The sequence below is a fragment of the Triplophysa dalaica genome, chromosome 2, assembly GCF_015846415.1.
Source record: "Triplophysa dalaica isolate WHDGS20190420 chromosome 2, ASM1584641v1, whole genome shotgun sequence".
In the NCBI taxonomy this organism is placed as follows: domain Eukaryota; kingdom Metazoa; phylum Chordata; class Actinopteri; order Cypriniformes; family Nemacheilidae; genus Triplophysa; species Triplophysa dalaica.
Genome location: NC_079543.1, coordinates 17,508,229 through 17,536,013, shown reverse-complemented (window position 1 = coordinate 17,536,013; position 27,785 = coordinate 17,508,229). Strand labels below are relative to the sequence as shown.

Genomic DNA, 27,785 nt, shown 5'->3' with positions numbered 1-27,785 from the left:
AGGCTATATGTGAATGAGTAGAATTAGATTAACATCAAAAATATATATAATATAAAACTAAAATGTCATTTAAAATAAGTTATATTTTTATTTTAAAGTAAAACAAATATGTATGTTTATGCAATATGTAGCTTTATAAGATATATGCTATTTTTTATATTTTATTCATTTATAGAAAAACAGATCAAAATGTGACAAAATAAGAGCTCTGAGTGAAATTGTTCTCTTCTTGAAAAGCATTGCTATGACAACCTAACAGCTAACAGACCACCATAAAAGTCAGTCAGTGGGATAGGCCCTCACATCGACAAACCTCATGTTACTCTAAAGAATGAACAGCAGGTGGCATTGTAGTAGAGGAAATAAAAACAAAGTTTGGGCAGTAACTTTGATCAGTGTGCTGTTCCAAGATCAGTGTGAAAAGATATCTGTTCGCCCTCAGTTAAGGTGGTAAGTTGACCACTTCATGTCATATTGAACTAAATGTACCAAATGAAAAGAAGGCAATAGCATTGATCACATGTTTTCTACTATTAGCATTTGTGTGGGTTATATGATTTATAGATTCTCTCTTTGTGTTTGTCTGACTAAACTTAATTTGCATCACACAAGCACAGACACACAACCACACACACTTGTTTGTTTAACTACACAGGCTACTGTTCTAGTCAGGACATTCCCTTGACTTCCATTGATTGTAATAATACTTTTTAAACCTAACCATCAAACATGACATAAATAAATTCCAATCTTTTGGTTTACCAGGACAACACACACAGAACTTTGAAGCTGTGGCCTAATAGTAAAGGTATCTCATAGATGTAATGGTTTAAATTCTATTATGCAACCAACAGAATTTTTTTTGTATTTTAGTCATTTGGCCGATTAAAAAAAAACGTGCATGAAATCTTAATAGATAAAATATTTTTCACATAGATTTTATTGATAAGCTTATATTGATTGTGATAATACAATCACAGAGAAAAAGTCTCCAAAGTAACATTCCAGCACTAACACATCGACATACTGTATATTCAAAATGATCTGACTGGACAAATGCAACTTCATTTTCATTTTTAAAGTCACTCAAAGTTATTTAAATCAACAACCTTGACTATTGTAGTGTTTTTCTTGTTTATATGGTTAAACTGCTATCTACAGCTGGAGTAAGGATTCCATTGTGCAAGATTTCCCCATATTGCCATGGATGCATTCTAAAGCATGTTAACCAATCAGTACTAAATACAAATGTCAATAAAGTACATCAACTTCTCAACCAAGAAAAAGGCATTGTACAATGTAACTGAGGTACACCTGCAGAAAAGCCATTGATTCACTTGATAAATGATATAGAGTGAACCATCAGAATATCAGAACCAGCGGTGGCAAATATGATTCTAGAGGTAGGATGATTTTAGGCCTTTTGTGTTGTATTAGTGTGAACTAATTAAATAGAACTACATTTAATTAGCGCATTATACATGGCAACAAAATAAAAAAACATGCTGACAGCATTCTATGAGTGTTGACTTATTATTACAATTAAATATAGCTGTTTTACACAATCGCTTCATTATAGACACAAAGAAGTAGAAAGCTAAGAAAAATAGATAGCTTTGCTGTGTGGCAAGCTGATGGTTGTGAAGCTATGCCCTTGGTCAAGGGCATAACAGCAGTAGTCACATACAGTACCCTGCACATTGACAGTATAGTGCACACAGCATTTTCCACTCTTTCCTAATAAGACTTATTCTAACACTGATTTCTTAGTTTTTAAGAACACAGCTACTATTGTATGTAAACATCCTTTACTTCCTCAGACACATACTGTGAGAACATTGCATACAGTGTATGTGCTTTCTCAAATGTTTAGACAACACAAAGACAATGTTCACAATATTCTATAGTCTCCCCTCTAGCACAATATTTTGCCACTCCTGGTTAACAGCATGGCTTTACAAATAAATAGCAGTATATTTGCAAAACCGTCACATATACAGTGCCAAAACCAGCAAGATTGTACAGCAGTTTATGGTAAAATGAAATCCGAAAGCGACTCTGCAGCCACTTTATATTAGGTGGCTTTACTTATGTTCAATGTACCTATTGTGTACATATGTGACCTTGCATGTAAAAAACCCAATTAAGGTATTTTTTGAGATTGACAGTTCTCCACATAAATCTGAGTAATGCCATGTCAGACAATAAAATCATAGGGCTTGAAATCAAACTTTGATACATGTAATCTCGTTAAAAATTACGTAAAATGACAGGTTTTTGTCATTATATGAGGAAAATCTGTAAAAAACTAAATTCTGTAAAAAAAATTACAGTGTGCCCCCATAACACGTACCAAATGATTTCTCTTATATACTGTAGATGCACTGGTTTTAGAGACACATAATATATTTTGGAACCAAGATATTTTCTGAAGAGGCTTTAAACTGTAAGGTGTTGTTCTCAACTTCTATTGCATCAGCTATGCTAAAATGTATTTGGAAAACATTCATAGACATTTAGCACTTCAGCTTGATTTGTCATGCACAGAAAACAATTTGGTGGTAAATCTTCAAGTGGAACATCTGTTTCCTTCATTTGTTTTAAGGAAAATATTATCTTAGTAAACAGTACTACTTGCATTGCTTTTACTAAATATAATAATAAGATAAACAGAACAGCTCACAAGTTTAACTACTAAAAATATAATCTAAGTATAATTTGTGATAGACGTGTTCTATTTGTGATTTCACGACAGTTGATGATGTGTAAAGTACACGAAGGCCATCAGAACCATCCGTGTATGGATGTGAAAGTGCTTCTAACATATGCTGTCAAATGGTGACAGTAGCTTACATAACTTTTAAAACGTTTGCAGAGCATCTATTTCAGCTACATTCTAAAGGCTGTAGATACATTCAGGACAATATGAGACAACAAGTGCCTCTTTAGTAACTCTGGTGCACTTGCAGAAATAACATTTCTTTTGCAATGTTCAACATTGTTTTTATACCTAGTATGTTATATGTCCACTCTACTTCCATGTTGGTTTATTGGTCCTGCATACAGAAACAGAGTCTCTATTCTGTGTGGATCTCTCTGAAAAACTGCTACTTTTAAAGGAATGATCTCGTCCGGACTGTAGAGGTGTTGTTTCACTTCCTTGAGTGCTTCGACTGGAAGCCCTGACGCTCTGAACCCTCCTTATAGATCCCCCTAGTTTGTCCTCACCCCTTGGCAAAGGTCCGCTACTGACCGAATCCGTTCTAGCAACAGAAGCCAATCTCTGAGAGCTAGTTCTTGATGAGGTGGAGCTCTTTGATGGTGTTCCTGCAGCAGGTGGTGCGGGGGAGTCTTTTTTAAATCTGGAAGAGGATGCTACTGTGTTGCGAGCAAAACTGGGCAAAGGACCTTTGGGGGTGTTGTTTGAAGTTTCACTTTTAACCTCTTCCACAGTTTCTTGGGCCTGAGCTAGAGCCAAGGCTCGCATTGTTGAACGACACATCTTTTCTTCTGGTGCTGGTTTTGAGATGTTACGAATAGGTTTGGGATTTGATTTCTTGTGGGAGGGTGTGCGTTGAGTTGACTCTTTTGTCCAGCGAGGGTTGGTGTTGCTTGCCAGTGTTCCTCTTTGCGCCCTGGGATTCTCTGGAGGGAGACTGGAATGTCGAACTGGTCTGCTTTGTCTCTCACCTCTCCTAGCTGGCATGCTTTGGTCACGAATTGGACGCCTGGGTTCAGCACTTTCATGTCCAGGGCGTTTTTCCACCCTCCTCAAGTTACTACCAGATCGATTCTGCCTCGTAATGGGCACCACTTTACGCATGTTTTGCGTCTCAGTTGCTGTGAGGGTTCTTGTGGGATGGCTGGCATGAGTAGACCCTGGTTTGGACAAAGTCTTTGTTTTGACATGACTGGTCCCTTTGGGTTTACAGGTTAGGACTGCCTTCTCATCTTTCCGCCCCTCAGCTATGTCACAGCTGTCCGTCTCTGGTTCTTCAGTAGTTACAGATGTACTGACTGGTTCTGGACCCTCTTTGTCAACGTTTTCTGCAAGATATTCATCACTTAATGCGGAGACAGAGTGACCATTGATGGACTCCAAATTGGAGGAAAGAGAATTTGCATCCTGAGGGATTCTTGAAAAGTTGCCATCCTGTGGCTTTGATTTAGGTCCAGATACTTCGTTAATAATGGGAAAACTCTCAATCTCAGAACAGTCCAACACAACAGAACAGTCAGTTTCAGTGCAGTCCATGACATTTAACACAGGTTTCTTATTGGAAGCAGATGGATCGAGGGGCAATGGTGTTTCACACGTTGTTGAGGAAAAGGTGCTTGTATCCACTTCCTCCTCCTGGGACATATTGTTACATAGTTTTTCAGGCTTGGGTGCCTCCTCAGAACTTCTACTATATGGAGGGGTATCAAGAACAAATAGTTTGGAATAGTTTTCATCTCTTTCCAGATCTGTCACTACAACTTCACACGGGTTGTCTAAAGTAAAATGACTGTTGTTATTGATCTGGCCTGCTATTTCAAAGGGCTGTAGGCCAGGAACTAGTGTGTGTTTCTCTACGCAAACACTCATGTGTCCAACACCTTGTCCAGATGTCTTCTGAAAAACATTCTTTGAGTTACTTAATTGAGGGGTAACTCCACCTTCTGAGAGAGAAGCGTAATAATTATTATTGTAGGGATCATTGTTCATGTTGTGGCCAGAAGTTGAGTATCTAGCTAAAGGACTGATCGGTTCTGTTTCAGCCTTTGTTGAAGTTGTGTCCATCTCTTGATAAGCTTGACTTTGTGGGTTCAGCTCCCTATTATTATCCTGTAAAAAAAGCCAGGGCATTGTCTTTCTTTTATGGTTCCTGCTTGAACGTGGAAGGCTGCTAAATTTGTTGTACTCAGTAGCTGAAGGCACAGAGACAAGCTCCACATAGCCACGGTCACCAACCGTGTGATGATAGCGACGAGCACTAGCCGAGCGCCCTAAAGGACTGTGGGGGCTTTGAGGTCTTGAATGTACCAAGAAGTCCAAAAGACCTTGTTTTGTTAGGATGTCAACATCATTTTCACTACTACTCCGACCAAAACCTTCATTATCACCTTTCTCATTTCCAGCCCAGGCAGACCGTCTCTCCTCCAGTTCCCGTAAACGTCGCCGTCTGGTTTCATCTTTTAATTCTCTGTCCAGATTGTCCTGCAGGAGAGTAGACAAGAGACTGCAATAAGAGGGAATGACTACACAGAACATGATTGCATCCATGTTGTAATTTAAAAAACAGATAAACTATTGATTTCTATTATTTCTTGTTCATTTTTTTCATGAAAAGGTATGTCATACCTTGACTGCTTTTTTGAACTTTAGACAAAAGTCTTGGAAGATTCTAAAGCACTCATCCAATATAAAGGTGTCTTTGTCTTCACAGAAAAAGTCAATGAGAGCATTGCCTTCCTTGCGCAAGTCTAGTCTGGTGCGTTTAAGGTCCTGCAGGGCTTGTGTAGCGCTCTAATAAATAAAAAAGCAAATGACAAATCCACAAAAATGTACATTAGTGGGAAGGACAAGGGAAATCCTTTTCATAAAATCCAATATTTACTAATAGTACCATTGTGACATAAGATATTGGAGTTAACACAGTTGTGTATGACCAATACCTACAAAATAAAAAATAATGACAGTAACAAAAACAACCAATAAAATTGCTTAAATCTGCAAATGATGACGTTTGCCTCTATGTTGCCATTCTGTTTGAATTATAAAATTGCAGATTACATTACATATCTTTATATAAACTGAAGTCAAATGATAACAAACTGACATGTCCAGTATGTACTTTCTCAAGTAATTTAGTTTATTTTTACGCCCAAAACATAATGGATTGCAGCTTCAACAAATAAAAATGGAAATATAAAACTCTAATTGGAAGAAATTTCATTTACCTGCAAAAATGGATCTAGCTGCTTTTGCAGCTCATTGTTCTCCTGGATTTTCTGCTCCAAAGAACGTGTTTTCACATAAAGAGAAGAAAACTCTGCCTCAATGTTTTCTACTGATATTCTGCAACAATGAAAAAATAAGGCAGTGCAAGATTGAGAACAGGCAGCAGAGATGTAATGAGAAGTTAAGGATAAAATGGAGGAAATAAAGGTAAAACATCTCAGACATATCTAAGAAACAAAGTGAAATATACCTAGCTGCACTCTGGACACATGTTAGTTTCTCTGGAAACTTTAAAAGGGCCTCGTCTTTTTTTTGTGCTTCCTGAAAGTAAAAGTCGCAAGTCAATGTAAAATAAAAACAGCAAAAACACTGCAGTACACCACATTTGCATTTGGTTCTAGTTACCAGTGCCACAAAATGGAGCAGGTTCATGCCAGGTCTGTTTGCCTTGTTGTCTGCCAGAGAAAGCAGGGAAGACAGTTTGAAGCCCACAGCATTGCCTGCATAGCCACCCTATAAACAAAAAACATCAAGCCAACTAAAATCCTGCATCTACTAGGCTATTCACAAGAGCTAAAGCTTTTTATTCCATAATTTTTTTAATTTATGTTGACCTAACCATTTCAGTAAATATCATTTATTTTCTATAGCATTAATAATATAGAGGCTTACCACTTACTGATGTGGAGTAATTGTATCAGTTGCTTAGTAACTCAAACTAGTCATTAACTCAAACTCTTTAACATTAAGGGCCCTATCGTACACTGGCCAATGCTGCGCCAGGCAAGTATCTTTTTCTAGTTTCAGCCTGCTGCAGTTCTCATTTTCACGTTGCCCTACGTTGTTTAAAAAGGAAAATGCATTTACATCCATTTATTCGCTAATGGATGTGCTGGCCTAAAAACGAGGTGTGTTCAGGCGCATTGCTATTTTGCGGCAACTGAAATTATCTGCACCACTGACCAACTGAAACCTAGTCTGACGCTAATGGAGCAATATTTTCTTGGTTATTTAAAGAGTGCGTTATTTATAAGCACACACTCTTATAACACACAGAGGGACGTGCTGCAGCACACAAACATGCCATGATGTAAAAGATTATTATTGTGTACATTAAGATAAAAACCAGACTTGTCCTGTAGTTGGACTGCTCATGAGGTTAAATGGTCTGCTTGTGCACGAGGTTAACACTAGAATTCCCTGAAATCTATCACTACAAGAATTCGAAACCGTCATTTTGACCGCTCATAATAGAATGTACTGAACAACCTTTTTCTATGCAATATTTCCATTAATTTCCTTCTATTGAGATTTTAGAATGAAGCTTGGAATGTCAGTTGACATATCCACCGGCAGGCGGAAGAGGGAAGTTCTTTCAAAAAGAACATTTTCACTGTGGTGAAAGTCTAAACCTTGGGAAGTCTAAAATTAAACATTTGTATGCAATTGCATAGTAAATACCTTCGTAGACGTGTTTGGACATATGACAAAACTGGCAAGATCAAAAACGGTTACAAAGAATATTCATTAACATGTTGGATAATAAACTGATTTAGTAAGCTATATTTCTTTTTTGATGACATTTTTAAGTTAAGCATTTTTAGGCTTAGCAATAACATAAAAAACACCAGATAATAAGTTGCTATGCAACAGTGGCAAAAATCTTCAATGGCGAGAAAAAGCGCTGAAATTATACAGTGTCAGTACTACGGTCAATTTGACCGCCATGGTAGTCCGAGGTAGAAATACTCAGAACTCTTCTGTGTTTTGTAATTTTAATAAAGCAACAATGTTAGAATAAAATATACATATATTTGAGAAAAGTCAGGGTACTGTAGTTATATGGGTTTTAATTAAAAAAGTTGTTGCATTACAAATTTTAAAAACGGTCAAAATGACTGCCTGGTAATTCTAGTATTGGCCATCTACATGTATGTATATCATGACTACAAGACCGATTTCTATCTTTATCTACACAATAATAAAGTGTGCTGTTTCCTCGCAAGAAAAGCCTTCAGTCTTTGCTATTGCAAATTCTGCTTCCTAAATAGAAAATATGCCATGGCGGGAGCGCAGGGAATGTTACACTGTAAAGCTTTGCTCAAATTTCGCAGCAGGTTTGCCAGTAACTTACTGTAGATTTATTATCTTACCTATCTTACCTATCTTATCTTACCTTATTATAACTTACCTAGTTTATATATTTTTCTTTCATAAAACAATACTAAATATCTTGGGCCACTCTTCTTGTTATGTAAATGTATCGTAACTTAAGAAGTTTTAAATATTTTTACATAAAATAAGAGGAAAGGCCTAGGAAGAATGTTGTTTTTTTGCAGTGTTTCTGTGCTAATGCAAGTCTCTTCTTGGCCATTTTGAATCTCAAAAGTCAAAGTGTTTTAATTTTGATTAAAGTAATTGAAAACAGTACTAATTGGAAAGTATATTGAGTAGTAATTAAATCTACAGTAAGTTACGGGCAAACCTGCTGCAAAAACTACAGCAAAGTTTGCGCCGTAAATTAGACCATGCGCTTAGATCGTTTAAACAGGGCCCTAAATGTGATTAGCTCAAACTCAACAGATGTCAGAGAATCATAACCATGTTGGTATTTGACAAAAGGTCCTGTTCACAAAAGACCTCTAATTGAAAAAATGTATAGTTACAATTTTGAAAATATCCTCTGGTCAATGTTGCAAAACTGAGGAGAAAGCTATGGACAGAGACAATTCTTACAGCATTCATGATGTTTCCAGCTTGGAGAACCAAATGTAGAATGGCATGGAGCTCTTCACAAGTCATTAGTTCTGTGGAATAATCAATACAAATTTTGTTATAGCAGAAATTCATACATTCATACATACAATTCATAACATTCATACACTTATTTTTTTGTGTCGTACTCTCTATAGTTTAAGAAATGCACTTGTCCATGTTACCTAGTTTATGTTAGACTATTTGGTAATGATTAGTACATTAGTGATTATTTTTATCATTAGTTAAATTATTATTAACGGAGTGCTAAACCTTATGCTATTATTGTAAACTGAAGTACAGCCGAGTTGTAGAAAAGCATACGCAATTGATTCCGGAAAAGGCTGCTAAAGACATTGCTGACAGATAGAAAGTGACTCAGCATAATGCACCTTCAATTTCTACAACTGAGCCCTGATGAAAATTCACTCGGCTGTCCACACTTAAGGTTAATAAATTGGTTGTTTAGGGAAATTATCAAATTGCAAATTACAATAAGCAAATGTCACGTATAAAAACAGGCTGAACACACTTATATTATTGCAACAAAGAATAAAGGTGCCTCTTGCTCAAATTCAGAGCATTGCATTAACTGCGCAAAAGTTGAAGGTTTAGTTTTCCAGGGAACACGTTTCTGCACGCCTCAGATAACATGTTCATTTAGAAAAACCTGCGAAAGCAGATAACACAGTCCCCTGTATAACACATAATCAGATCAGCATTGACATTTTTAGCACGTGGTATCAAGTTTGCATGTTTCATGCATGTAAATCTTTAGTTCAGAGGTTAAAATTAGACAGATGTTAGTTTAATAATTTCCCCTCAAAATATTCTGCCCAATTTGGCAGAATGTTTTCTACATTACTCTACAACTCATCTACTGCACTGTGACCTTAATAACCGCATTAACGCATCTACTGCACTGTTACTTCAATAACTGCACTAACTCATCTACTGCACTGTAAATGTATAACTCCATCTACTCATATATTGCACTATAACTTCAATAACTGCATTAACTCATGTACTGCACTGTACCTTTAATAACCGCATCAACTCATCTACTGCACTGTAACTTTAATAGTTAATGTCTGTAACTAATGCACACTCAAGTCACTTGCACTATTGTATAGTCTATATTGTTATCTGTTCATAACCACCTGTACATTAATGTTCACAGTATATAGCCTTCTGTTTATATTGTTCATAGTACATACCGACTGTCATATTATTATAGAACATTTGTATAGTATTTTCCTAATATTGTATTCTGTATTTATTCACACTGTATATCCTGCACTTGCTAATTGCACTTCTGGTTAGACCTTAACTACATTTCGTTACACTGTACTTGTATATGTGTAATGACAATAAAGTTGAATCTAATCTAATCTAATCTAATCTACATTAACACAATATTTACAAAACTACGAATACAGAAAAGAGTCAGAACAGTAACAAAATGCGTTATGTTCTTACCTTCGGTAGCCTGACGCACAATGTTAATCTCACGACACATGGACGCACAAGATGGATGGAACTCTTCCTGGAGTACCATAGCCTCAATATTCACCTCGAAGCTTTAAAAGTGGACACATAAGAATAGTAGAATTGCCTGTTTTCCAAGGGGTTAAATGAGCATTTAAGTTTGTGTCTCATTGATAAGCGAGTTTTCTTACCTTGGTACTTGAATCAACAGGAACATGAAGGAATCGACCAGTGTCAGATTATTGGGATCTCCTTTGAATTCTCTCAATCTCTTGATCTAGCCATAAATATTGTGTTATGATTCAAATTTGTAGTCATACATGAAATACACCAAAGCTTTTCATACACTATGTACTGTATGTATCCTCTATGAATATGATGTACAGGTGAGGTTTAAAGGTCTTCTCACCTCCTCTGACTCAGGTAGTAGTTTGAGTAGTTCTTTCAGTGGTTCAGCCCCATACTGTTTACTGTTGCCCAGACGGATATCTTCTACTATTGCATGATTGGACCTGAGGGAGCAAAGCAAGTACAAAACAGATGATCATGTATTTGCTCAGGCAACAAGGCCACTGAGAATCTAAATGAGACATCAATGCAAGGTTGTAAATTTGGTTTGAGAAGTGAGGGGGGCAGAAAATGGGGGAAAATGTTTTTGACAAATTCAATAGTTTTTGCGTGTTTTTTGATTGTTTTAATACATTGATTAAACCATGAAATCAAAATATGTTTTTATTGTGTAGCAAAAGTTGATGTTCATGAAGAGGCAAATACGTGTATTGATTGAGAAATGGAGGAAAACATGGCTTGTAAACCTGAATCTGCGAAAGGAGACTAGCCGGATGACTTTCTAACATGCTTAACAAGGTTTAACGTTCCTAAAACAACGACCAGGGAAGTTCACTTTTATGTCAAGCCTTGTTATAAACACTAACTGTTAAATATCTTTTTTAAATATCTTTAATAATAAATCAATTATAAATAAGTTACGCTTTTCTTCCACAAAGAAGTCCATTACAAGGAAACATAGCCTACCAAAACAACGAGCACGTTATAACAATTTTCTATTAAACTCAAATCAAAACCACTTGATTGAAAACAATCTTTCTATTTTAAGAGTGTGTGCACACGACACGTGTGAGACTCTCTGTGTCCGCCTCGGTCCTAATACTTCTCCGTGGCGATGATGACGTGTGGTTAAAAATCATTACAAACCAATTTGAAAGTGAGGGGGACATGAACGGGATTTTAAAAAGTATGCTACAAAGAAATACACACATAATAGGGTTATTCTCACAAAACTACTGAAAGATCATGGCAGTTAAGATTATTATTATAAAACATAATACGGTTACACCAAAAATGGTCATCCATCCATCCATTTTCTACCGCTTATCCGAACTACCTCGGGTCACGGGGAGCCTGCGCCTATCTCAGGAGTCATCGGGCATCAAGGCAGGATACACCCTGGATGGAGTGCCAACCCATCGCAGGGCACACACACTCACTCATTCACTCACGCACTCACACCCTACGGACAATTTTTCCAGAGATGCCAATCAACCTACCATGCATGTCTTTGGACCAGGGGAGGAAACCGGAGTACCCGGAGGAAACCCCCGAGGCACGGGGAGAACATGCAAACTCCACACACACAGGTCGGAAGCGGGAGTCGAACCCCCAACCCTGGAGGTGTGAGGCGAACATGCTAACCACTAAGCCACCGTGCCCCCCCCCAAAAATGGTCATAGTAAAGATAATTCTGTTCTCTACCTTGCACAAATCATAATTTTAACATTAAATAAATTGTATTGCTTTTTCTGTTGAAATTATCATAACGGCCCTGATTTGTCTGTAATTTAAACAGATTAAATAATTTGAAAAAAATAACTGGTTATTCTACTTGATCTTCTCAAATGAAAATATAAAAAACATTGGCTAAATATTTATGTATAATAAAAATTAAGAAATTGTGGAATAGATAAGTGTCTGTGAAAGTGACCTATATTTCAGATATGGTGACCCATAACCGAAATGTGACCTCTGCGTTTAACCCACTCAGTGAATACTGCTATCAATGTGGTGCCTGGGGAGCAAACGGGGGTAAGGTGCTTTCTCAATGGCATGTCAGTCGCTACCTGTTGAGAATCAAACCGGTGACCTAGTGGTTACGAGTCCGACTCTCTAACCACTAGGCCACAACTGCTCATCAGTCCATGACTGATATTCTCATCCTCTGTATCATTTTGTAAAGACTGTTTAAACACACATGTACCAGTGCCTTTCAAATGGATACCGGGTTAACAGATTACTTTCGATTTTTCTATCTAAAAACTTAAGGGAGTAGTTCACCTTCAAAATGAAAACTTAAATCATTTACACACCCTCTTGTCATTTCAAACATGTATGAGTTTCTTTCTTTTTGAAAAATGTTGTTAACAGCTCCCCATTCACTTGCATTGGTTACAATAGAAATGAATGGGGGCTGTGCTGTTCTGTTACTAACATTTTTCAAAATATCTTCGCGTTAAGCAGAAAAAAGAAAGTGATGACAGAATTTTAATTTTGAAGGTGAACTACTCCTCTTGTCTGTGTCCATTACTTTTCTGACTCTCATTGGCAATACAGGTTTTTTTCCACATTTAACATTGTTTATATGTGTTTGTTATATTGTTCATAAATGTATATGTTGTATGATTAATAAAAACTTGCTCAGGCATTATGACTTCTCTATTTTAAGACAAACATGCTATGGGATTGACAGTTTTTAAATGGTTACGTAATGAGGCCTAGTGATTCAAGAGTGTAAATATGGCTCAGCATCTACTATGATCAGCCCTATGTGACGGCTGATACAGTGTCCACACACATGCATACATACAAAGTACAGAACTAATATACACACATAATAAACACATAGACACAAAAAAACATTCATATACAAACATGTAAATCACAATGTGACCACAGCAAACCGTTGTTGGTCATTTTGTATAACCAGTTATAATCATGCTGTCTTTAAGATATGGAAATACCAGTTCAACAAATCATACAATTGCTCTGTTTACACAAGAAACATGCATCTCCACCTGCCCACTTCCCCTCATAATAGAATTTACAAACGCTTATCTTATTTTCTGCTTTGTCTGAATTGTATATCTCACAATGAATGTACGTGACATCCTTGTCTGAAATACTCAGGCGTCAAACCGAGTGAAAAGCTATCGACCATTAAATAAAAGCATTGGGTTTCCATTGACCACCAGATCTAATTTATGTGCTGTAACACATAAATAAAAGGACTTCTCTGAGAAACTTACTTTTTGAACTGTTTGAGGAAAATTCCAATGTTCATTCCTCTCTTGGAATCCAGGATGCTGATCTGGAAGAACAGAGGGATGGAAAGATAATTCATTTGAATGAAAGGATGCACAGAAGGACAGAGTATGTCTGTTTTGATCACAAACAATGGGCATTCAAACAAAGCATGGGCCTCTCGGATTTCTGGGCTATAAAATGATTTAAATTTAAAAAGTTACATAAGTATTTATTATTGTAATAGGCATTATTGCCTCTTATTAACAGGGAGTATTATAATTAAAACAAAGTATTACAATAAAAACACAGTAGTACAATACAACTCCCGGTATTATTGTACCTCTGCTTTAAAAAATATTCACTTAGAAGAAAAGGCAAAGAAACACAATATTGTTTAACTAATTAACATAATATTGGGACCAGGAAAGTGTGATGACTCATACGGTGAGATCATTATCCAACATGACACAGCGTTTTATTGGCAACTAAACAGACATACAAGATGCCTCTCTCTCTCTTTCTAGCAAACACATTTACATGGCTTGTGTGTGATACATGCAATTTGTGCTGCTCAAAGAACAGGAGCTCAAAGGACGGACAGGGCGGAGTCTGAAATTACACATAAGACCACACGCGTGACACACGCCACCTCAAACAAACAATAGCTAAGCTACATTAGATCTGCACAGGTACACTGGGTGCCTTCGTGGATAATTACAAAGCTAACAGACCTGCATCGACCACACAAAACAGCAAAAAAACACAGCTGGTCGCTTAGACACAAAATTACAAGGGACCATATGTTTTGAGTAATAGCGACATGTTTGTTTTATGCAGAGGTGGGAAACAAACTATGGTTTCTACAGTACGTGATAAGAAATGTATAGAGATTTGATAAAATCACAGAACAATCTGACTGCATATCAGACCTAACAGATATGAATAAAATCTTATCTAAACTATAACCAATGCAAATAGTTCAGGGAAGTTATTGTTAACTTACTTTTGTAGCTGTATCTAACTGATAATAAAATACTTATTTAAATATTACTTGTTTAACATGTTTTTGTTATATATAATAGTCTCTTTAGAAGTGGATTGTGGGATTTATTTATTAAAAGCGGGCGTAAACGCACATGGTTTCTGCCAATCTCACATTCATCTTGACTACCTATAGAGTAGTATTGCATACTTCGTATCTTCGAAGAGTATTTAGTTTAATCACATTTATTAAAGATAGATACAGCTTTACGATTGTTTCCGAAAACATACGGGGCGTGCGGGTAGGGGTAGGCAGAACTAAAGCACGTGCGCACCCATTGGCAACAAAACACAGACATCAGTTTCACTCACCGCATGCGGTTTATGTCCGGCATGTTTAAATGCTGGGGCAGCTCCATATATCAGTTTCAATCAATCTCCAAATCCAGCATTATATCCACCGTGTATATTACATTTATCAGCCAAATACTTTTTTGTATAATTATATATAAAGATAATGAAATCATGTGAATTGCACCCCTCAAAAAAAATAAACATTCTACGGATTAACTGAATCAATCTACATCGACCTCTAAAGGCAGATGATGACAAAACGACAGCTAATGAAGCACTTTTTGTGAAGACTGTGATTAAGGAGAATCGCAAACCTGGTCGGGTACTAGAATTCAGTGTTGTGTTAAAACATGCTACTCAGTCCAGCACATTTAAAAATCAATTCAAATCAAATACTGAATGAAGTCCAAAGACTGTTACTGTAGGAGCGGAAATATGCTGAGCATCAGCAAAACCCGTACCACTATAGAGGGCAGGTTCACTGTTGAGACTAATGACAAGATCTGGCAATGAAACTCTAGATGGCACAGTCCTATGTTCTAAACAAATCTGCCATAATAACTTTAACACACGGGTCAGCTGATTGGTTCCTTCTGAAGCATTAGTCAATTATCTTGCTGGTCATTGTTTAAATCTTGGCTAGTGATTTTCGTAGCAGTACAGCATGCTTCAGAAAGCATCTGGATCTAAGATCAGTGAATGATCTTTTACCATTGTGCATAATGTGTGGTCTGCCTAATTCATAAAAAAAATGAGCAACCATTTAACAAGTCTAAAATAATTTGTATGTTAGCAGTCTTGCATTGTAAGCTTGATATAAATATAAAGCTTATTGGCAGTGGCATTTACGCCTCTGAGTTTGTACAGCTAGAGCAACATGCAGGCCGGAGGATGTTATTGCTCAGATATGCCGAAAGTTACTGATATGAGAACAGGTTAAATGAATAAGCGCTCTCGATCGTATGTATTTTACTGATGTACAAGCCTGTACTAGCACCTAAGTTGTTGTTCACACGGACTGATTGGGTTGCACACAGGAAGACAATTTGCTAAATGCTCATCTCATGTTCATCTCTGAACATGTTTATGCTCTGTATAATACCTTTCATATCTTGATGTAACTAAATATGTGCATGTGTATGTTATCTAGTATATGTATTGATATTGTGGTTACCATCGGAGAGTGTTTAGCATTGTAATAGCAGTAATTTACCGCAAGAGTTTTTTAATTAATTACATGTTATTGCCCAGCTACAACATGCCTATTTCCATTTCTGTCATGACAACTCTCCGAGGGTTTAGCATGGTAGTGTACATGACATAAAACATAAGACTTTATACTGCTAATACATCCACAACATGCTGCTGTGTGCAAATAAGGCATGCTGCTGCTGCACATATAACATAGATGAATTATAGCTTACATGATCACCTTGTAGCAGATCTATAAAAGTGGAGCTGGGGAAGGAGGAGGGTTTCTGAAATGCGTTGCACTGTTACAACAATCACTAGCCAAGATTTAAACGTAGAGCAGCTATCTCATTGGCTTCTGATCCGAAAGAAACCAGTTGGCTGCGTCATGTAATAAAGTTATTATGTCCGTTTGGTTTAGACTATGTCCGTCCAAATTATCACCATCTAGAGATTCGTGCCAGAACTTTCTTTGGCATTTCTGAAAGCAGGAACACCCCCCCAACAGGTTGATCGGCAAGACATTTGTACAGTTGCTGTTGTGAACTATGGGCATGTGAACCACATGTATTACAATCTATGTGTGCTTGGGCTACCATGCCGATCAGCTAATGCTAACGACCTATGGGCTATGTGTGCATCGGCTACCATGCCCACCAGAAAATCACTAGAGGCCTATGACTATGTGTGCATTGGCCACCGCTAGGGCTGCACAATTTGAAGAAAAAATTGAATTGCGATTTTTTTGGACCAAAATTGCGATTTGCGATTTAAAATGCGATTGACTATTTAAAAAAAGAGCTAGGTTTGTTGTAATGGTTTTAACAGAATTTTTTAAAGAAAGACCAAGCATAATCACAAACTATTGTAACATTATGCCACTGTTTATTTAAAAACACACAAACACTGTGGCCATTTTTTTTAAATAAAGTTGTCATGCAAACATGTCATGACAAATTAAGAGAATAACAACAGGACCTTAAATAGTTAAATCAACGCTGAAGCTATGTTTTCTCCCGTATGGTCAATGGGAAAGTACGACGTTTGTAAACAACGCCTCTTTAATTCAAAATCCTCACATATGAAAAGGACAGTGAGACTTTGATAGAGTTCAGTCGTCCTGCTGGACCACATGTCGGTTGTAGTCGCGTAATATTCCACTTCTTTTACCTCAGCTTCAACCTTCTTCCTTGCACGTATTGTACATTTTTTTCGATAGCTTGAGTAAAAAACATACGGGAGGGAATGGGATATCTTTTATCGAGCGTTAGGATGAGATTCCTAAAACCATCTTTTGTGACCGCATTAATCAGCACCATATCTTTAGTAAGGTTCCTTATGGGGTCTGTTATTTCGTCATACCTTCATGAAGATTTGTCGTAGGGTGTGCTACTTTCAAACACGTGAGCAATTGAAGTTTGCTTTGATGTCGGTTGTGGTGGTTGTTGCGACTCTGTGGACTTTTTGGGCATGCATTCATCATAGAATAGTCTGTGATACCTCTGCAGGTTTTGATAGAGATTAGTTGTGTTGCCTCGCGAGGTCGACACAGACTTTTGGCATGTTTTACAAAGCACTTGCTTTTGAAGAACATCAGAAGGTAGAAATCCAAAATAATTCCAAACTTAAGCGTTGCTTTTTCTTTTGGGTACCAAGTCGTCTGCTGCTGCAGGACTTTGCGCTTCAGCAGACATAACGTTACTTTGTTGCGAATTTGAACTTCTGCTCCCGATCGCGCTCATCTTTTCCAAATGACGTTCTTTGCTAATTCAATAGCAGGTGCAGTGTTAAAATGCCCCCTATTGGTTAAACGTAAAATTGCAGAAGCTAACTGTCAAATACTACGTAGGTGCATTTTATCCTATTTAAAGCCCTTATTCAAAATAATCGCAGCTTTTGCCATTTGAACATCGCACCCCTTAAAATTTCGATTTCGATTTAAAAACGATTAATCATGCAGGCCTAGCCATCGCTCTAACTAACTTAACACTGATAGCCTATGACTATGTGGGACTTGGCTACCACGCCGACTGGCTTAATTCTAACAGAGAATTAAGTCTAGTCCTATAGTCTACATCTAACATAATAACTTTACCACACGTGCAGCTGATTTGTCCCTCCTATATCAGGAGCCAATGAGCTTGTTGCTCAATGTTTAAATCTTGGCTAGTGATTGTCGTAGCAGTGCAGCGTGCTTAAGAATCCCTCCTCCTTCACCAGCTCCAACTGTATAGATCTACTACAAGGCGATCATGTACGCTATATAGGAGTTTTTCATATGTTTAATATGTGCAGGAGCAGCGTTCCTTACATGCACACAGCGGCATGTTGTGGATGTATTGGAAGGAACAAGTCTCTGTACTTTCCCATCCTTGCAGATCTATTCCACCAAGACCGAATACATTTATATGTCATGAACACTACCATGCTAAACTCTCCAGGAGTTGTCATGACAGAAGTTACATTATCCACCAGACTTTATTGTATGGCAGCTATTCCTAGTGATGATTCAGTTCTGCTCGGGTTGACTTACCTCACCCTTGGTCTCTTTAAACGAGCCTCTGGATCTCCTAGCACAAGGGTGTCCACTGCCCGTATTGGTTCGAACATGCTCCTGCTGGCCAAAGAGCTCCTCAACCGTCTTCACGTCAATTTGATACTGCTGCTGTCTCACTGCCATAGTCCAAATATTAGGTTTTCCCCGCACCTTCTCTTCTGGAATGGTTTTCCAGAAGAAACTCCGTACCCGCCGTTTCTTCCGTGAAGCGTGCGTTTGACCGGGATGGCCCAGCGGTAGAGGAGGTGGAGGTGGTGGTGGGGGTCCCTCTGGTGGACTGACAAAGCTGTCACCTCCATGGCTTGGGACATTTGTGGATTTTGCAGAAGGTTCTGCGAAATCCATTGGACTTACTGCAGGTCTGGTATGGTCACCTGCCAACTCTTCCACGGCAGATGTCACATTAGCCATGATAAGCATCACTTTAGCATTGACACAGTCCTGGAGGGCCACTGAACAAATACTTCGCAAATCAGGTCAGCCTCCTTGCTAAAATACAGTGTGATGTCTTGATGTCATTACAAGGTAATTTCAAGGAGAATGCATGAGGAGTTTGTTGTTGATTTCACAAAGAATATAGAACTTATATTTCACAATGCTGCCAACTCTTGACTCTGATGAGTTCACTTCAACCACCGAGTCCCATCATACTGTGCTGTTACCTTCAGACTTTCGGTCAGAGGTCAAAGCCTTGGAACTGCAGGACAAAAGACAAAAACACACAATTACTGAGGTGCAGTCAAGCAAAGGAACAATAACATAGGAAATGAGAAAGTAACAGACATCAAAAGAAATGTGATTGTCCATTGAAGGAAGGCTCACAGTAGGAAAACGGCAAATGCTATTGTTCAGCTTAAGCAGTTGAGCCCAACCTGCTTTGTGTAAAATTTATACTGACAGACGAGTAAAATCTTCACTAATGAAAACTCAAACAAAGACCTTTAAAAGGAAAAGGAAATCGTGCAGCAAAATAAATTGGAATCAAAATGTTTAATTCTATAATTCTAATAACTATATTAATTATTAATTCTTATTATAAATTTAAGTATGTTACAAACATACTCTAACTGAAGAAGATGCTACTCTGAATTCCTGTATGGGTCTTTCAGAAGTTAATCAAATATCGACAAGTACATAAAACATAAATCTTAAGTATATTGAGTTTTCAGAATGAACACATGTTATACCTATGTTGAGATGCCTCCTCCATCTGCTGATTTGATATGTTTTCTACAATAATAAAAATAACTATAACTCACTGTTCTATCTACATACTGAGGAAGTTTGTGCTGGAAGAATGTACAGAAAGACTTTAAATCTAAGAACAGTGACTGGTAAGGTACTGTTTTATTATTAAAATCTGAAAAATGTCTCATTCATTTAAAAATGTTGGGTCTTCCAACAGGTGCGGTGGTTGTGCAGTGGTTTCAATATGATGATCATGTGTTTTATGATAATGTGCAATCCAGTTCTTTACTTCTGATTAGTGGTTAAACCATCAGTTGCTCTCATACACCTTACAAAATACATCAACAGAAAAATAATTTTTACATTCTTGTATGTTACCAAATAACACGTGTGAAGTTGAAATAAATATGAATTTAAGACATAGAAGGCAATATATGTTTTAATTGCCACAACAACATTAACTATAGGAAAGAATTTAGTGCTGTTTTATCAAGGCAACTTTACAACTTCTATTCAAACAAAGCGGTATTGATACAGTATATGCACTAATGTGGGGTTTTCCAAATTGCCAAATCCCTGATGCCTAAGCCCTTCAGCCATCAGAGAGATCATTTTGAATGCCCTGCCCAAATGCCCATCAGATTGAGGACAACCCTTAAGTGTTGAGATTTAATCAAGGTGGTATATTTCATAAGATGTACATTGCCTATATATTATTATTTATTTGTTTGTTAGCAGAGAATTTAAGTCTCACATGGCCGAATGCCATAATTAAAGGAGTCTACATACTGGTGATTCAGTCATGACCACATCTGCTATTTGAATATGCAAATCAGCCAACATCACAGAACCTTCAAAGTACAGTGAGGTTGTCCGGGAGACCAGCAACCAATCAAAAGCTGCTGCTCTACTGAATTTATATTCGACAAAATAACAAACAAGAGATCATTTTAGTTCTCTTTTATTTGAGATATGTTTCATTTACAAGAGACTTGTTAGCAGTTTAAATGGATAAGCACTTTTTCAACCATTGAAATTGTTTAGTACTACAATGAGGAAGCGTTTCTGCATTACTGTACTCTATACTACTGCTGTCTGTCGGGACCAGACAATCTCAAACTGACACCACTCTTTTGGGAAATGCTCTAGGGTCACTAACTCACGATTCTTTCTTTATGATCACTGTATTTGTTCTTCATTTGCTCAATGGATAATCTTTTGCATTGTGCTTTTATATTTCCAATACAATTTTCTCATATTTTACACAACATGTAGGCCTACAGGTTTGCAACAGTGCACGTTAGGTGAAAGTGGTATATGAAAAATTTGAATCTTTCAATAAACCATGTTCTTGTATCCAAGTAACCTTAATGCTGGGACTGACCAGTGGACAAAAGCAAAAAAAACATATATTGTTATTTTTTTGACAGAGTTGTTTGTAACAGCATGTTAATGCAGTTATTAGTGGGACTGGAAAAAAGATAAAAAATAAAGACAGCAAGTCCTGCAAACCAGAACTCACCACAGTACAACCTGTGAACAGTGTCTAATTCGATCCTCCAGGTATTTTACTTATTAAAAGACATTTGACGTCACAGGAAGAATCTGGTTCCATGCTAGCTGAACTGAGCTAAGTTAAGCATAACCTACTATGTATAATTAATTAATGTGTAAGAGTAAGGATGTCTTGCCATTTAGAGTCATCTTCTTTAGGAAATGACGGGTGTGGTTCTAATATGCATGTCATGTGACACAAATACTTATGTCTCAAGTAGTTTTTCACAATGAAATGCAAAATCTAGGTATGTGACCAGCCTATCAAACTCTAAAGTCCCAATCCTACATGAAATCTTTCCAGTCTCAGCTTTCCAGTGCAAGATTCCTTTCTTCCTTGATGCTAGAAGAGAGTTAAGGGTTAACAAACTCTACACATTCTCCTTCACCTCAGTGGTGACTCTGCTGCAATGTCAGTGATAGCATACTACAATACACACCCAGATACTCAGTATCAAATCTGTCCATTATCATCACCTACATTCAAAGGAACAATACAGGGTTTTTAGTAGGATCTATTGACAGAATTGCAATATAATATAGAAAACTATTTCTTCAAAGGTGTATAAAGACCTTAAGTAATGAACCGTTATGTTTGTAATACCTTAGCATATGCTATTTACCTGAGTATCTCTGATAAAAGCCTTAGTACCGCGGGTCCTAACGCATCTCTGATGGAAAGTCTTTATAATATTAACGCAGGTCCTAGCTCCTGCCTGACTTTTATCCTTCTTTTTATACTTAAAATCCACAGACCTTTTATTTTATTTAATAAATAAGACATCACTCTTACTATAGTGTTTCTAAAGCCTGCTTGATCTCTTCCCTGCATCAACATGAGAAGACACGCTGTCGGAGCAGAAGACATCTTTTTATAATGTGGTGGCCCCCGTCGTGTTTGGACTGAGACATTAATTGCAAATCTATAATACAACGCTAGTGACCCTTTAAATCATTTAATAAGAAATCACACACTAGAATAGATTTAAGTGATTCACAACAAACCTGTATAACTTTCTTTCTTCCGCAAGCATAAAAGAAGATATTTTGAAGAATGTGCTGTTTGTTACCAACATTTTTCTAAATATCATCTTTTGTGTTCTCTGCAGAAGAAAGAACGTCATCCAGGTTTGACATGACAAGAAAGTGTGTAAATGATGACAGAGTATTCATTTTGAAGGTATGCTTCTATAAGCTTAACATTTAATAAATATAATGTTTGGTCAATCACAAAAAAAGAAAATACTGATGAAGATTCCTATTGTAGTTTTAAACGGATAAAATGGATACTTCACCCAAAAATTCTGTCGTATAATGCTTATAACCAAACAGATATCAACACCCATTGAATACGATAGTAGGAACAATGGTAGTCAAAAATGCCCCAGAACTGTTGGCTGTCCTACATTCTTCAAAATGTCTTCTGTGTTCAAAATACAAATGGTAAAGTAATTTTTCCTACTATAGTAGTCAATGGGTGTTGAGATGTGTTTGGTTATAAGCTATATTGCAATTATCTTTCTCTGTGTTCATCAGAACAAAGAAATTTATATTTTTGGAACAACTCGAAGGTGACTAAATGATGACAGAATTTTCATTTTTGGGTGAAGTATTTTCACATTCTGAAAAGCACAATATAAATAAATTTAATTGAAATATATAATACTTAATTCAGTAGTTTTGATAGTTTTTCACGTTGTTCTCACTTCGTATGTCACACACGCCTATAAAAACATAATACCAATCTTGAATGCCTTTTTTTGAATTCTGCTTTTGGAATTTAAATTTCTTTAAACACATTATTCATGCACATCTTACTCCAAAATAAGAGCTGCATTCTACATGCTCCTAGCCTACTATATTCACAAATCTGAGTACAACAGACATTGTTAAGCATGTTTGATGGATTTTTGACAACATTCTTAATGAATGAGACAGTGTTACAGTCATTTGAGGAAAGTCTTAGTGATTAAAAATGCCAGATAGAAATGCGTATTATTTACTGTTTATTGTAATTGACATTTACTAAATAATTACTTAAAATCCACCCCAAGAAGTATTCTCATTTTATTCTAAAAGGCTTAGAGCAATTGATCATCCAGAAGACATTTTCAGTTTACATAACAGTAGCCTCACCTGCAACTGGATCATACTTTCATGGTCATCTCAGGTCGAGACAAATGTAACCCTATCACAACTCTTCTAGCAAAATCCTGTCATGCTACTTGATTCAACTGATACTACCTGTATGACATACTCGGCTTGAATGTGTCTGGTAAACGAGGCAAACGGCACTAACACACACACCAGACATATAATCCCTCCAGCAGAACATTTGGTGCGATGAACAACACCAAAACAAAGAAGCTTTGAGGAAACACACAGCGATTAAGAAATACTTCAGGAGATTCAAGTGTTAATCTCAATGGTGCTTTGGATTCAGTCTTCACTCTAAATCAGCCATATGTCAAAGTCCAAACACACACCAGTTTTTTAGGAAATTACTGTAAACTGCTTTTCTATCCGAGGAAAAGACGCACAAACTAAAAGGCCTAAAATTTAGGAACAATAATAAACAGCAACTGTTCTGTTTGATACGGAGCAATACTGAGCCATGCAATGATGCTATGCAAACGCTTCATGAAAACACTTTTGGACAATCATTTGTGTTATTTTAATATATTTTATATATATACTTTACTCTCTGTTTGCTGTGAAATACTCATGTACATTTTTAGCTGTAGCCTATATATGTAGTGTAAGCTATGTAAAAATATGTTAGGTACATGGAGTTTACTACAGTTTATTATCAGTGGCTGAGACACAATTCTTTATCACTATTGAAAATATTCAAATAAATTTGAAAAAACCTATCAAAATTCAACCGTGTTTGGTTGACTTCACTCAACCACTATAACAAAGATTTACAACAATCTTTTATCATGAAAATATGTTTATATATATAAATAAGTTTAATTTAGAAATATCTTGTCTGATTGTGCAGGTGAAAAAAAGTTGAATGATTTATACATAGATTCTCTATGTAGTGTAATAGAATCACAATTTTTCACTAATTGCTATTATGAATTTTCTAATTGAAATTAACCACAGCTGCAGGCAATGTGGGTACCCAAATGGAGAATGAGAGGAAGAAAAATAATGAAGAGATGAGAGAAGATATATAGAAAGAGGTTCGTTATGATTGGAATCACACATTATGACTAAACGGTTATGATCTACAAGGGAACTCTGAGAGATAATTTATAACTAAGACTTGATAAAAAACTACTATGTCAACTTCACTTTGCAAAGTTAACCCTGCCTTTCATTCATACAAAATAAGACTGCTCCTTTTACAGTATATAAAGACAGTTTTGTCATGTCAACTCTCTTTGGGTTTAGCATGGTAGTATGCATGACATATAAATGTATTTGGTATTGGCGGAATAGATCTGCTATAATGCTGCTCCGGCGGAGCAAGTACAAAGACTTGCAACTGCCAATACATATACAACATGCTGTTGTGAGTATGTAAGGAATGCTACTGCTGCATAAATCGAAACATATATGAATAACCTCATATAGCATACATGATCACCTTGAAGCAGATCTAAACATGTGATGTTTGGGAAGGAGGAGGGTTTCTGATATATTTCTAATATACTTCTTATTATTACTGAATCAGTGCTAGTGTGAGGTGGAGAGCAGTCAGCACCAGATTCATTGCTTTCGTGATATCTATTGATTGTAAAGTGTGATTACAGAAGGTAAATGAACCATTAACAACGAACATCTAACAACTTAGCAATGGCCATCACAGAGTACATAGTCCGACCTATAGTAACGGGAGGACTTCAGGAATCGCACAGAAGACAGCGGTAAGAGCTCAATCAAACCAAAGTTCCATGTTATTCTCCATTAAGGAATAAAAGAGTATCTCCTTTCACAATGAGAATTTATTTTTAACACCCAACAGAGTAAAAACAACAGTGTTTTGAAGAAGCATGGATTTCAAGGTACAATCTAATAATCGTGGGTTATATCAACGTATAAGCCAGTTTTGGGGTTTAAAGAACCAGGTGTAGGTTAATTTACAATCCGACATTTGGGTTTGTCCAATATTGACCCAATGTTAGTTTGAAATAAACCATCATATTTTTATAGAGTATATGTGAGTAAAAAGAGAAGAATAACTCTGAAAATGTGTCTTCTAAGTCTCTGGAAAAATCTGTTAGTATTTCATAAGTGTCCCTTTATGAACTTGTAGGAGCCAATAAGATCATTGTTGCATTGATGCTGACTTAATGTCTGCCTAAGAGTTTTCTCCTTCCAAAAAACACCCCACACATCTTGACCTATTTGTCAGATATGGAGACCCATACCCAAAATGTGAGCTCTGCATATAACCCAGTGAGTAGCGAACATACACACAGCGAGTCATGAACACACGTACACCCGGGGTAAGGTGCCTTGCTCAAGGGCACCTCAGTCGTTACCTGCCGGCCCTGAGAATCAAACCGGCAACCTTCTGGTTAGAGTCCGACTCTCTAACCATGAGGCCATGACTGCCCCTTTTATATAGATACATGACTTGATTGTTTACCATAATAATATGGTGGAAATGTGTTGATAGCTAAGGGGCTAACAAAACACACACACAGTCACACGCACACACATACACTCATATTACAGTAGTCACTGCCCGGCTTCTCTCAACCACAAACAGACACGGTTACTCCCACAGTCAATACAAATTCAGGTGCAGACAGTCATAGTAAACAGTGAAATACATAAACGTGTGTGTGCTTCATTCAAATCAAACATCACAGAATACCAAAGCAATCACTTGAAAATCATGCAGCTAAACAACTGTAGATTTATTTGCCTGATACAGGGAATACAAAGGAGATTTATATGATTTCATTTATCGTGTCATTTAAAAAAAAAGGAAGTGAATGAGCTAGCGGGCAAATACGACGCACTTTGGTTGCCAAGGTGAGAGCAGGTGGAGCTAGAAGCTGGAATCCAAACACCTGATGTTTATGTGTGAGCAAACACAAGAGCTAGAAGCTTACTGGTGGATTGAGTCCCTTTAGAGCCCATTAGAATTATTATTACAGAGTAATTACAACAACAATTGGAATTGTCATAAGGACTTTCCGTTTAGACACAGTGTTTGTGACAAATAAAATGTGTGTGAACAGAGAACAGAATACATGTGTATTGCTTTAAAATCCAAAAGTGATACAAAAACCCTAATTAATAATTTTAAACAAAAATCAGAACCCTACACAATCTACAACTTCACAAAGTATAATCCCCATCAACAGCCATGGTGTGAGTCAGGTGTTTCCACGGTAATCAATCAAGTCATGTATCTATATAGACCTTAGCTGGGTGTTAGGGGGGGGCTTCAACCTAGTTCCTCTACTTTAGGGTGTGTTACCGTGGCAATGTGGCAACAGACAACCACCCTCCCCCGTTGACCTTAGCCCAAGAGAAAACTTTTCCCAAACCTTTGTTTCAGAACTTGTGAAAGGACTGTCTTCAATTCATCTCACCATGAGAAATGCGAAGGGATACTAAAGAAGCTGGCTTCAGAGGATGACAATGAAGCACATCACAACCTGTGACAAAGCAGCACAAAAGCACTTCTAGTAAAAGCCCCTTGGGTCCCTACAGCTACAGGGCAAAACAACACTGCTGAACACGTTCAGATGCACTGAAAATGCAAAATATCTGAAAAGAACAGTCTACATTCAATCAGCATTATATATAAACTACTGAGAGGTGAGGGATTTCTGATGATGTAATGATTACAGACCATGATCCAAACTCAAGCTAAATAAAGGAGGCACTGAAGGCTTTTGGGCAGGCACTGAGGTTTATTTTTCTTTTTTAAGTCTGTACAACAAGTTCGTATTACAGATGTGTTGACTCATGGGAACATCGAGGTTGTGATCTTGCGTCCAATGATGTGACAGAAATAAAGGCTACAAAATAAAACCGATGTGACTGAATCACGGGATCGATTTGTAGAGACATCAATGACGGGCGATTTTATAAAAATGTCTGTCAACCCAATTGCTCATTATAAATAACCACTTAATTATCATATTTTAAAAACTATTATATAGTTATATATTAACATCTAGCACTACAATATAGTACTACCAAGAGTCAGCAGGAACATTTGCCTAATGTTCGACCATGAGAGTATCACAGGAAAAATATTTAAATGCTTTTCGGAAAGACAAGGGGTATGGTTAAAAGGGCATCACTAGAAACTAAATAATACATAACAGGTCCAAAGAACTAAATACATAAGGAAACAACGTAAAACACCTTACCGTTTAAGATGAGATGCGTTGTGTTTTTCCTCCCAGTGCGGCAGGTGTGTTTTTTCAGTGGAAGGTGTGTGTCTGTATCACACACATCCTGCGCGGCCAGCGCTGC

The 27,785-nt window shown here is 37.0% G+C and overlaps 1 protein-coding gene across 2 annotated transcripts; it reads right to left on the bottom strand.

The window, feature by feature from the left end:
* Positions 1-202: 202 nt before the first annotated feature.
* fhdc1 (FH2 domain containing 1) lies at positions 203-27,785 on the bottom strand. 2 transcript variants are annotated; one of them, XM_056738995.1, is made up of 12 exons: positions 27,680-27,785; positions 18,564-19,284; positions 13,507-13,568; positions 10,596-10,698; positions 10,378-10,463; positions 10,178-10,278; positions 8,681-8,751; positions 6,350-6,457; positions 6,195-6,265; positions 5,944-6,061; positions 5,345-5,509; positions 203-5,200 (listed from the first exon to the last, which is right to left on the bottom strand). In XM_056738995.1, the coding sequence occupies exons 2-12, from the start codon at positions 19,005-19,007 to the stop codon at positions 3,032-3,034; spliced, it is 3,498 nt and encodes a 1,165-aa protein (XP_056594973.1). In that variant the 5' UTR covers positions 19,008-19,284; positions 27,680-27,785; the 3' UTR covers positions 203-3,031. The 2 variants fall into 2 exon arrangements, with proteins under 2 accessions (XP_056594973.1, XP_056594982.1); XM_056739004.1 differs by lacking the exon at positions 27,680-27,785 and having other exon boundaries at positions 18,569-18,774.

What these genes read in the sequence shown, in the direction of transcription:
- fhdc1 (XM_056738995.1), bottom strand. Translation starts at nt 19,007, where the DNA reads ATGCTTATCATGGCTAATGTGACATCTGCCGTGGAAGAGTTGGCAGGT. An exon ending in TGTGCGTCAGGCTACCGAAG is followed by an intron (nt 8,752 to 10,177) that starts GTAAGAACATAA and finishes ATTATTCCACAG; the next exon opens with AACTAATGACTTGTGAAGAG. An exon ending in AGTTCAAAAAAGCAGTCAAG is followed by an intron (nt 5,201 to 5,344) that starts GTATGACATACC and finishes ACTCTCCTGCAG; the next exon opens with GACAATCTGGACAGAGAATT.